The sequence below is a fragment of the Myxocyprinus asiaticus genome, chromosome 23 (assembly GCF_019703515.2).
Source record: "Myxocyprinus asiaticus isolate MX2 ecotype Aquarium Trade chromosome 23, UBuf_Myxa_2, whole genome shotgun sequence".
NCBI classification, from domain to species: domain Eukaryota; kingdom Metazoa; phylum Chordata; class Actinopteri; order Cypriniformes; family Catostomidae; genus Myxocyprinus; species Myxocyprinus asiaticus.
The window spans coordinates 9,556,673-9,569,519 of NC_059366.1; the positions used below are offsets into that span (position 1 = coordinate 9,556,673).

General features: G+C 38.5%; 1 protein-coding gene across 2 annotated transcripts in view; it reads right to left on the reverse strand.

The window, feature by feature from the left end:
- Nucleotides 1–2,561: 2,561 nt before the first annotated feature.
- Nucleotides 2,562–12,847, reverse strand: part of LOC127413712 (synapse differentiation-inducing gene protein 1-like) — a 71,657-nt gene continuing 61,371 nt past the window's right edge. For both annotated transcript variants that reach the window (XM_051651073.1, XM_051651074.1), the window contains exon 4: nt 2,562–3,760. In XM_051651073.1, coding sequence (XP_051507033.1) covers nt 3,602–3,760 — 159 coding nt within the window. In that variant the 3' untranslated portion in view covers nt 2,562–3,601. The remainder of the gene's footprint in view (nt 3,761–12,847) is intronic.

The window sequence follows — 12,847 nt, forward strand, 5'->3', positions numbered from 1 at the left end:
TTGTGTTCATGGTCAGATTCAAAAATGGCAAGTTGGTAGCAGAGATAGACTGATATATCGATTTTACCGATTAATCGGTGCTGATAGTTGCTCTTTGGAAACTATGGGTTATTGGTAAAAATCTATGGTGATAGTTGTCAATTGTTTTTTTATCTGTGTTTCTCTGTGGCCGGCACTGGAGGATTCTAAAGTTAGAACAGCTTGGTTCTACAGTATAACAGCAGTGTCTAGAAGTGGATATTGGTTGCACAAACTGCATTTGGACTCTTGTAGCCTCTATGTTTGTACCCATAATAATAAGGAAAGACTAAGACATTTTTGTAACATTCTACAAATCCATTAAAAAACTATCAGCCCTTTAATCGATTATCACCCTTTTCCACCACCCTAGTTATCGGTATCAGCAAAATCCGTCGTCCTGTAGTTGATAGTTTGTGTACTATTCATACACATTTTATATAATATTATAAAGTTAAGTGTATTATATAAAGCACTATTTTTTTATTTTAAAGCTGTAGATAAAAAGAAATTAAATTATGCAAATTGTGTACGCTTGATTTATTATAGTAAGCATTATAAATGTCAAAATGTGCAATCAGCCGGTCATTATAATAACTCCAGAGAGGGTTATAAGGGGGTTTATTTTGTGATAAGGACCGGCTGACAGCACATTATCCCACTTATTACACAGCTACTTGCCAAATAATGAAATAAATGGGCATGAAATATCAGTTTGTGCTGGAATGATTTCATTATGTGACCATGAGAAACTAGCCCAGCTAAAATCGGCTGCTTGTGACAATGGTCAGTTATACAGTTTACTGGTCAATATAAAGAAATGTTTGACCACAGAGTGCTGCGATTGACCAGTAAGAATCAAGTATTCCAGAGATGTGTACTAATCACGTTTATTTGTGTAATAAGTCTGGTGTGGTCCTTTCCTCCCTTGCTAGTGGAAAACTGCAGATGTAAACTCAAATGAATGACTCATCTCATCTCTGTATACATGCTGCTGTAAGCTCTCAGAGAGAGAGAGAGAGAGAGAGAGAGAGAGAGAGAGAGTTGGGACTTAAACTGTATATTAAGCAATACATGCTCCTAAAAACTATGAGCTAGGACTGCAGATTTACTGAGATTAACCTAGACAATGCATTATATAACAATCCACACTGATGTAGTGACATTCTTAGGATGTGTTGGGTGTAATCTAATTACAGAGTAATGAATTACTGTAATCAAATTGCTTTTTGTGTACAAAAAATAGTGTAACATTACATTTTAAAGTCTTGTAATCAGTTTGAAGTTACTGATTTTCAGTTAAGTGAATTGCTTTTAAAGACATTATTTGGGTCACATGTATTCCTAAAGCAACATTATTTATGCAAAATACAGTACATGTAAAACATGAATTATGTTCATATGTGTCATGAACGCCACCTCTGAAAATCCTCTCATCTGCCACCGGAGGTCTCTCTCGCCTGAGTATTAGCAATTAGACTACAAATCCCAGAACCCACATACCTGGACTTATTGCACACACACCTGTTCCCCATTTCACAGACTATTTAAGCACTGAGCAAGCTAGGCTCAGTGCCAAGTCTTGCTTTGCTACATTTCTGAGCGTCTCTCCCACGATTGCTGCCTACCTTCTGACCCTGCCTTGTTTATCTGGATATTGTAGTTGTCTGTCTGCTGCCTGTCCTGACATTCTGCCTGCTATGACCACGATTACTGCTCTGTCTACGTTGCTGTTGTTATTCTCGGTATTTCGACCCATGCCTGTTTGTATTCTGATTCTGCAGTTGTTGTTTAATAAACCGCACATAGACTATCCTCAGTTACAGTACCTAAAATAAACACTTTCCCTAATACATTTTAATAAAATGTAACCTAAAATCTTGATGTTAATTAAAAAAGGTTCATGGACATGTTATGCTTCAATTACCCAAATGCACTCTTCTTTTATTCTGTCTTTCCATCCACAGCTAATAGGTCTAGAATCTTTATTAATTGTGTCTAGATGAGCATCCTGCTCCGGCAACTTGAGGGTTTCCTTAATTAAGAAGCAATATGTTTGTCATTTAATCTCCATCTATAGAGAGAAGCCCACGCTGCTTTAGTTGGAAAGCTAAATACACATCCTACCCTCAGTCCTCCTTGCATGTTAAATACATGAATCAGCTTGAAGATGAGGTAGCTAATGTCTCTGGAAATCAGATTAGTGATTCAGTCGGCCCCTGGGAGCTAATGTACTGGCAGGAAAACTACAGGAAAGAGAACAGAGAAAGTCAAGAGACAAATGTTGTTGTCTGCTTTTAAAGGAATAAGTCATCCATCCATCCATCCTTCCATCCATCATCCATCCATCCATCCATCCATCATCCATTCTTCCATCCATCCATCCATCCATCCATCCATCATCCATCCTTCCATCCATCCATCCTTCCATCCATCCTGTTTTTTTTGTGAACATTGAGGAGTTGTTCCTGGATGACACATTATACTCAAAGTTGGCATAAAAAGATGTTACAAACTCAAAATAGATAACCACCATACTTGAATGAAAAGACCACATTTAATTAGCATGAGCTTGCTGGCTAAAGGTGGTTCCCAGATTATGGGAGAAAATTTGATAGTTATTACAGCTTTATACATTGACATTGAAACCGAAAGCATCAGGACGTATTTACAGAGACGTTAAGATAGAATATTACAGCCCCACAAGAATGACTCCATCCATACGTTCTGAAAAAAAAAAAAAAAGTCCGCACACAGGTTTGAGCAACCCATCCATATGGCTTTGTTCATTTAGTGTCTGTAATATCAAAAGAGAGTCACAGACCTTTAGATTCAGTAGCTCTTATTAAAAATGCTTGAAAGCACTGTGGCACTTCATATAGACTGTGTTCTCGATAAACATCACACCCCCCACAAAAAAACATTCAATAAAATCACTGATTGTTTAGATATTTTTGACAGTTTAGATCGGCACACCAAATAGTGTTTGTGACAATCTGAGATGAAAGTTAACATGAAACCCTGTTTGTAACTAATTTTACTTCTGCAATCTGAAGTATTTCCAAGCGAAACAGGATATTCAACAAAGGAAAATGTAGAACGGGACTTGTTTTTTTCATTTTTATTATTATTATTATTATCTATTGGGAATTGATTGGAGAGTGAAAAGTGGGCATGATTCATACTGTTAAGATCATTTTTTTAACAACTTATATGTTGCTTACGAAATTCTGTCTGTGTATTACCTAAGTAAATAGGGTCAATTTGGATTTCATGTTGACTTTAACAGCCGAAATTTTATGTGAGTAGCATTAGATTTCCCCTTTCATTAACAGTGAGTGTAACAAACAATACTGATAATGTCACATGATAGAAAAATGCTGAAAGGTGACCAGCTCGTTTGCACAAATGACGATCTTCTAAATCAAATGGGGCAACTCTTAAAAGTGCAGGAGTGGAACACATTGCTGGTGAGTTCCATATCGTGACCTTTGCTTTTTTCCCCAGACAGCTAAGCTGGCCTTGAAGTGAACCAGTCTCTGTCCGTCTGCTGAAAGGTAAGATTGGGGTGTGCATGGGAAGGCTATAAGTGATTGTTTTTGGAGAGGTATGCAATGAGAGCCACAGCCACACCCACATAGATGCCAGTCCCGATGGTGATGGACAGCACAGCGAGGAAGAGTGCACGTCTGGAGCTGGAGCTGGCGTGGTGGAAGTCCCCTTTAGTCACCGCTTTGTTTGTCTGCGTGAGAGACAAGAAGACACAAATAGCATATGTTGACACGTAAGACCACTGCAAGGTTATTACAATTTTCCATTTCAAATATGTTTTATTTTAATACTATTGTCCAATTTACTTGAAATTTAGGCAGCAAAAAAGTTTAATATTTTTAGTGATAGTCACTACACTAGTTTTGTGATCCTTCCTTGTTTTGCGACTAGCGACCATTAGGGCGTTAAAACAGATTTAAAACAAATTTTAAATATTTTTAAAGAGATTTATAACGTAGATTCTTAAACTCGTGTAAACTGCTGTAATAGTGTCTCTGACTGAAAGTACAGTAGCAAAAAAGACAATATTTGAAGGACCCCTCCTCCAAGAATCTTGTAGTGTCAATAGATCAAAATAAATAATCACAATTCATTTTGTGATTCAGTAAGTTTCAGGAACTGTCAGATTCTCTGTTGGTTTTTAGCATTTTAATTACAAAAAACAATACCAATTATTTTAATATAACTTAGTTCATTTTTAAGTCTTGCTGTGCCCTTGGAAGTTTGCTGAGGCCCCTTAAGGCCAAAGCATAATTCAGTTGTCTACGTTGCTGATTGCTCCATGCACAGTATGCTTGATGCAAATTTCATCATCAGCACAATCCGCGTGGACGGTTTTTGTGGAGTTGCAGTATCTCGGAATGCTTGCCTTTATGTTATCGAACCTTTTTTTTAAAAATTAATATAGTCATAATAAATCCAAATCATTCAAGATTCACTTTTGAAGTATGTGACAATTATGGTTTATTTAAACTGCAAAGGTGAAACATGAATTAAAACTGTTGTGTCAGATGCGAAAGGGGAGTAGAATTTATACGCGTGTCAGGTGCTTCGACCAAACAGTCTTCCGCATAGGATGCTCCGGTGTTTCCTAGCTCAAGCGTCCTGGACAAGCTTCCTCAGTCCTCGATCCTCGCCTCCTTGCAGACTTGCGCACACAGTCCTCAGCTGTGCACGTCTGCGCATGCGCTGGCCATTAACTGTACTAAAAGATTGTCACAAAGCAGTTGTAGTGCGCATGCGTCAAACGCGTTCCTATTAGTTTGCAGTCAAAAAAGTATACTCAGAAAGGCAACACAGTCAGCCAGGCGTGATCCGATCCGTAATGTGCAAAAATGAAGTATTCTTTGTGTACTGTATTATTATTTATTTTATTCTCTCTTTCAATTTTTTTTTTTTTATATTCGTAGTTACACCTTTTGCTTTCCAGTCTTTATTCAGCAAGTGTCAAGTTCATTGTCAGGGTGCGAGCCGCCTGCAGTTCTTCACTTACCGCCTATCTGAGGCCCGCTCGCCATTCCAATGAATTGATTAAATAAAATGCAACCAAATGCGCCCTGTTCCTGATTTACTTTCACTGGCATGCAGTTGCATTTTGCTTCTTTTTCTTTTCTTTTTTTTTTTTTAATCATTACACCTACCTATTTGAACCTGAAAACGGCCCCCTCACACTCAAAGCATGAATCCCTAGTGTAATTAAACTATTGATCATCTGAGTAATTGATCCTCTGTTTTATTAAACTTTTTTTTGTATCAGAAATTTAAATGTAATACCCCAAAAGTGTATTAAAAGTGTTGCCCGTTAATCCAACCTGGTCTTAGAGAAATGGGTTGCTGTTAGGCTACATCATGCCAAAAATCCAAGGCACTCACACGGGGTATAGGCCTAATATTAATAAGGCTGGCTATTATAATGGGGTAATTTAAAAACCATAATCAAATTGTGGCTAGAAGAGCCTTAATCACGTACAACAATTATTTTTCCAAATTCCCAATTTTTAAACACATTCACTGTCCATAAATAACATTTTATTACGTAATGGTTGAACACATAGTGAAGGTAACATCTTGTCTGTATGCAGATCATATAGTCAAGATGTTAAAGAGAGACAACTGAATCATAGATAATGGTTTCATTTTACTCAATCAGTTCATGGTTAGTTGTTGTATCCTAAAAATAAAATGAAATCTATTTGTAGCCATTAAAATGTAAGGTTCATTCTGTTCTGTTTAACACATAGCCTACTGTATATGGACACAAATTTACTCCCCACTGATATTTCACTATAAAAAAGGTATACAGATAGACATGTCAGGCAAAATTAAGTCAAGTCATATTTATTTGTATAGCACCTTTCACAACACACATCGTTTCAAAGCAGCTTTACAGAAAATCATGCATTAACAGAAAATGAAACCGTAATATCTATAAAGTCTTAGAGTCATCATTGTGTAGTTTGATTAAATACGATTATGAAGTGTGTATAAAAATAAGTAATTAAATAATAATTGTATTTAGAAACCCAGTGAGCAAGCCTAAGGCGACTGTGGCAAGGAACACAAAACTCCATAAGATGTTGATTAATGGAGAAAATAACCTTGGGAGAAACCAGGCTCACTGTGGGGGCCAGTTCCCCTCTGGCAAACAGCATGAATTATGCCAATATTACTTATTTATGTGCAGTGCAAGTCATGGTTTAAAATGATTAACGACTACTGTCTTTGAAGTTCATCCTGGATTAACTGCAGAAGTTAATATAGATGCATTGTCCTTTGTTAGTTGGCTGATGAAGGCTTTTTTGGCAATTTATTGATAGTCTATGTATTCCATTTTAAGAGTGTAGTCCATCATTAGACCAAGGTGATGCAGGCCGAGATCAGTGAGGTCCTTCGTCCTTTCTGAATGTAGCCATGGCAATGTGTGCACCTGAAAACACATCGCGAGCACCGCATTGACGGTAAAACAAAAGCTGTCCTCAAATGTAGGCTATGCGATAAACTTGTGGTGATTTAGCGCTAGCCATGTCCCATGTGAAAAGGCTTTTATTCTGAAGAAAAGGAATGAGGAAGGACAGATGACAATGCAGGTTTAACCAATCAGTAGAAATGGGCGTGTCACATCCTTCAACTTGTGCAAATCAAATAATAAGATTGTACGCTTATTTTAAGCACTTGAATGAAAAAACAAGAAATTGAGCAGAATTCAGATGGATCTCAGATGGATTTCAGATGGATTAAAACACTTAAATGACATTTTAAAAAGACAAATTATTGGGGAGGTCATGTGTGAATGGCGAGCTCTGCGCATTTTGCAAGTTTTAATACTTTTTATGACATAAACCGGTGAGATTCGATACACTCTGTTTCATAACTGTTCTAGGAGGACAATATGTCAAAGAATTCAAAATCCTCGGGCTCTGGAGACATTAAAAGACACTTACGTGCTCCAGCTGACACCCCCGAGCAGGCCGCAAGCCTGGGAATTGATTTAGTCGGAGAGGTGCAGGAAATGCGGCGAGAGATGCTGAACGTGTTGGCAATGCTGACGAAGGTCATTGCTGACTTGGAGGATCTTGCTGTGATACATCGATCGATCACTGCCATGGAGGCAAAGTTCACTAATGTGGTTACAAGTGTGGGGGATGTCGAGAAATGGATCGATTACTTGGAGTCATCGGAGAGGGAATTATCTGCTAATCCGCTAGCAACCAAGGTGGATTTGGAGCGTGTCTGGGAGAAGTTAGAGGACATGGAGAGGTAGCCGGCAGAATAACGTCCGTATCGTTGGAATCCCTGAGGGAGCAGAGGGACAGGATACGGTGAAATTCCTGGATGGGCTCTTTCCGAAATCTGCTCGAAATAGCAGGACATAAGCTGGAAATCGAGTGAGTTCACAGGGTTTCTGCTCAGCGATCCGTGGAGGGAGATAGCTCACGATCAATTCTGGCCAAATTTCTGAGATCATCCGATAAAAATCTTGTGTTACGCGAGGTTAGGAGTAAAGGAAGGATTTCTTGGAAGAACCACAAAATTTTCTTGTTCCCAGAATTCGACAAGAGAGAAACGTGATCGATTCAAGGAATGCAGGAAACTTTTACACCAATGGAAGTTTGCTTTTGCACTAATATTCCCAGCCAAATTGAGAATAGATTCTAAGGATGGCCGTAAAACATTGATATTCCCACAGCAAGCAATGTCCTTCATAAAGTCAATGGAGTGAGTAAGTCATCTTGTTGTACTCATGTTGCAGCCAAGTGGACCGGCTCACTGAACATTCGCTTGACTGTTTGAAGATTCTGCACACTTTTTTGTGCTGGTTCCGCCTAGCGGCTGGAGTTTATTTGTAGAGTGGCACACCTTCGGGACAGTTTTGTGGATGAATCTACAAGTTCTTTGTGCTTATTTCTCCTGTTGGCTGGGGTTTGTTTCATGGAGTATTTCTTGCAAAGACATTGGAGTGATTAAGTCATTTGTTTGCATTCATGCTGCAGCCGAGTGGACCGGCTCATTTAACATTCATTTGACTGTTTAAGGAATCTGCACGTTTGTTTTGTGCAGGTTCCGCCTAGCGGCTGGAGTTTATTTAGTAGAATAACACACCTTCAGGACAGTTTTATGGATGAACCTACATGCTCTTTGTGGTTGTTCCTCATATTGGCTGGAGTTTGTTTTGTGGAGTATTTTTTGCAAAGTCAATGGAGTAAGTAATCTTGTTGTACTCTCGTTGCAGCCAAGTGGACCGGCTTACTGAACATTTGCTTGACTGTTTCAGGATTCTGCGGGCTCTTTTTGTGCTGGCTCCACCTAGCAGCTGGAGTTTATTTTGTAGAGTGTCACACCTTCAGGACAGTTTTATGGATGAAGCTACATGCTCATTGTGCTTATTCCGTCTAGTGGCTGGAGTTTGTTTTTAAGATTATCCTTTCCTGTGTAATTCTGTCTCACAGAATTTGTATAGAAACACCGGATTTGAGCAATCTGACGGCATAGTTATCGCAGGGGGTCTCGTAGGCGTGCATGGACTGTTTGAGTCTGGAGGGACGGACGCCAGTTGGCGCTGTCGTGCGTGGGGTTAATGTGCACGTTTTTCTTTTTTCTGTTTGTTTGGTTCTGGGGGATGTTCGGGTTTTGATTGTTGCACTAATGTTGTAATGTGGTCTTTTATAATCTTGTTTTTGACACACAATCTTTTTTTCTTATATGTCCAAATGTCAAATGTTAATTTGAGTGGATTGTCTCTCTCCACGTGGAATGTGAATGGGTTGGGGTACCCCATAAAAAGAAGGAAGGTTATTTCTCTTCTTAAGCATAAGAAATATGATATAGTGTTTCTTCAAGGAATGCATCTTTCTCCACAGGAAGCTGAACAATTTGGGAGAATATGGGGTAGGCATGCTTCATTTAGTGCTGGCTCGAGTAAGTGCAGGGGAGTCATTATGCTGATAAGTAAACATCTACAATTCAAATGTCTCAAACAGATTAAAGATAAATTAGGAAGGGTCATTATTGTTTAGCTGAAATTCAGGGGCAAAGTCTTATTTATGGCTAATATTTATGCACCTAACTTTGATGATCAGGGCTTTTTTATAGATCTTGAAGGGATATTGCAAGCCGCTGGCACCCCTCATGATATAATATTGGGAAGAGACTTTAATCTTTTGATGGACTCAGTCCTTGATCACAGTGAAGCAAAAGTGTGCAGGCCCCCTAGAGCAACATCAACATTTCACAGGATGTGTAAAAATCTTGGTCTTACAGATATTTGGAGACTTTTGAACACATCTGGGAGGGACTATACATTTTTTTCATCAATCCATAAGATTTACTCTAGAATAGATTTGTTTTAAATCCAAGTCCCTCATTTCATCTGTTGTTGATTGCTCAATTGGAAACATATTAGTCTCAGATCACACCCTGGTGTGTTTAGAGGTGTTGCCACATATGAAGAAAAGGATATATTGTTGGTGCTTTAATGTATTCCTTTTGCAAAATCCTGAATTCCAACAAATGTTAAAGGCTTAAATCAATGTCTATATGGAGACCAACTGGTCCTCGGTATCCTCTGTGGTGTGGCTTGGGAGGCACTTAAGGCAGTTCTTAGGGGCCGGATCATACAGTATGCCGCATTCACCAAAAAATCCAAAGCACAAGAACTTGTGGAATTGGAAGGGAATATTAAAAGTGCCGAGGCAGAGCTGAAACACAGAATGTCATCTAAATGCCTCAGACAACTGACCCGAATGAAATACAGATATAATACTATTTTGTCACGGAAGGTGGAGTTTTGGCTATTCAGGGCAAGACAGTCATACTTTGAGTCAGGGACAAAGTAGGGAAGCTTCTGGCTAGATATATAAAACAGAAAGAGTCTTTTTCTACCATTCCCTCAGTGAAATCTGCTGGTGGTGAAATATTTACCTCGGCCACTGATATTAATAATGCTTTTAAAGAATTCTTGATCTTTATAGTTCCACATCTTTATCTACTGATGAGGATATTAGACACTTTGTGGAACCATTAGAACTTCCTAAATTGACGACTGAGCAAAAAAATTATCTTGATTCTGAGATAACCTTGGAGGAGCTTGGCGAGGTAATTAAGGCCTTGCCTACAGGCAAGGCCCCGTGGCCAGTAGGCTTTGCTGCTGAATTTTTTAGATATTATGCTACAGAACTGGCTCCACTTTTGCTAGAAGTTTATACAGAATCATTAAAGAATGGAAAGCTTCCGCCAACCATGACACAAGCCCGGATCAGTCTGATTCTTAAAAAGGACAAAAATCCAAGTGAGTGTAAGAGTTACCGTCCCATTTCCCTGATCCAGCTAGACGTTAAAATATTGTCAAAAATTCTGGCTAACCGATTGAGTAAAGCTATGACATCTCTTATATATATATATATATATATATATATATATATATATATATATATATATACACACTACCAGTCAAAAGTTTTGAAACACTTGACTGAAATGTTTCTCATGATCTTAAAAATCTTTTGATCTAAAGGCGTATGCTTAAATGTTTGAAATTAGTTTTGTAGACAAAAATATAATTGTGCCACCATATTAATTTATTTCATTATAAAACTAAAACTTAATAAATAAAAAAAAAGTTTTTGAAATTGATGACTTGGACCAAATAATAAAGAAAAGCAGCCAATAAGTGCCCAACATAGATGGGAACTCCTTCAATACTGTTTAAAAAGCATCCCAGGGTGATACCTCAAGAAGTTGGTTGAGAAAATGTCAAGAGTACATGTCTGCAAATTCTAGGCAAAGGGTGACTACTTTGAAGATGCTAAAATATAACACAGTTTTGATTTATTTTGGATTTTATTTAGTCATAACATAATTCCCATAGTTCCATTTATTTTATTCCACAGTTTTGATGACTTTACTATTATTCTAAAATGCGTAAAAAAAAATTATAATAAAGAATGAGTAAGTGTTTCAAAACTTTTGACCGGTAGTGTAGATCAGGTGGGGTTTATTCGGGGCCGTAACTCTTCTGATAACATTAGGCATTTCATTAATGTCATGTGGGCAGTGGCGAACGATCAGTCTCCGGTCGTTGCCATCTCGCTTGAAGCTGAAAAAGCGTTTGATATGGTAGAATGGGATTATCTTTTTAAGATTTTGGAAATGTACGAATTCCGGAATATTTTTATTGGATGGATTAAGTTACTTTATAGATGCCTGTTAGTGGCGGTTCAAACGAATGGATTCATTTCAGATTATTTTACTCTGGATAGGGGCATCCAGCAGGGTTGCCCTCTTTCCCCCTTATTGTTCTGTCTTGACCTGGAACCATTAGCAGCCGCGATAAGAAAGGAGGATGATTTTCCAGGGGTGGTGGCGGGAGATGTGGCACATAAGCTTTTGCTTTAAGCAGATGATATTTTATTATTTGTCTCTTACCCTACTAGATCTATGCCTTGCCTGCACAGAATGATTAATTCCTTTTCTAAGTTCTCAGGATACAGAGTGAATTGGTCTAAATCCAAAGCTTTGTCTCTGACAGTTGGGGAGTACACGGCTTTTCAGCCAGGCGCCTTCCAGTGGCCCAAACAGGGCATTAAGTATTTGGGTATTTTGTTCTTAGCAAATGTGTGTGATTTGGTTAGAGTTAATTTTGACCCTTTAATAAAAAGGTTTTCGAGCTATGTGGGCAGGTGGGCTTCAATACATTTATCTATGACTGGGAAGGTTAATGTAATTAAAATGAACTGTATTCCAAAATTCAACTACCTGCTACAATCTCTCCCTATAGATGTCCCCCTCTCTTATTTCAAGCAATTTGATAGCATAGCGAAGTCTATCATTTGGAATGGTAAACGTCCCAGATTACACTTCAGTAAATTACATAGGCTGATTGACAAAGGTGAGTTAGGCCTCCGCAAGATTTTGTTTTATTATTATGCATTCGGTCTCAGACATTTGGCTCATTGGTTGCTTGCACCTGAGAGAGCCCCTCCCTGGTTTTGTATTAAACAGGAAGTTCTTGCCCCATCTCACCATTGCAAAGCCTTTCTATCAAACTAACCGGACAAGTTAAATTACACCCCGTTATCTCGCATTTGCATGCGGTATGGACAAAAGTGTCAAGGATGTTTAATTCAGAGATGTATTTAAATGTTGCTTTGACTATATGGCTGAACCCAAAATTATGTATTGATAAGTCCCCTTTCTGCTGGACAGAGTGGATTGTGAGGGAGATTAATATGCTCAGTGACCTATATGAGAGTGGAGTGTTGAGATTCTTTGAAAATATGGTTCAACATTTTGGGATTCCCTGGTCTCAATTCTTTAGGTATTTACAATTGTGCCACCAGCTCTGTACTATTTTTAGGAGTAGCATACACCCCCCTAAAGCGGCAGACACTCTGTGAGTGGTGATTTCTGCCTTTGGAAAAGGTTATGAGGCATCAGTGTATTACTCCCTGCTAATTCAGAGTCTGGGGGACGGAGCTTCAACTTCTCTTAATAGATTATGGGAGAAAGGTTTAAACTTGGTATTGGAGGAGGGATTGTGGGCTAGGATTCTAAAAAAATGTCAAGTCTGCATCTAGAGATGCAAGGGTGCGCCATATGCAATTTAAGATTTTTCATCAATTCTGTTGGACCCCCTCTAGATTGTATAGGCTTGGTCTTAAAGACACACCCACCTGCTGGTGATGCAAATCAGAAGATAGGGACACAACCCATGTTTTTTGGTGGTGTGTTAAAATACAAGAATTTTGCTTGAGGGTTCAGAGTTTTATATGTGACATTTTAG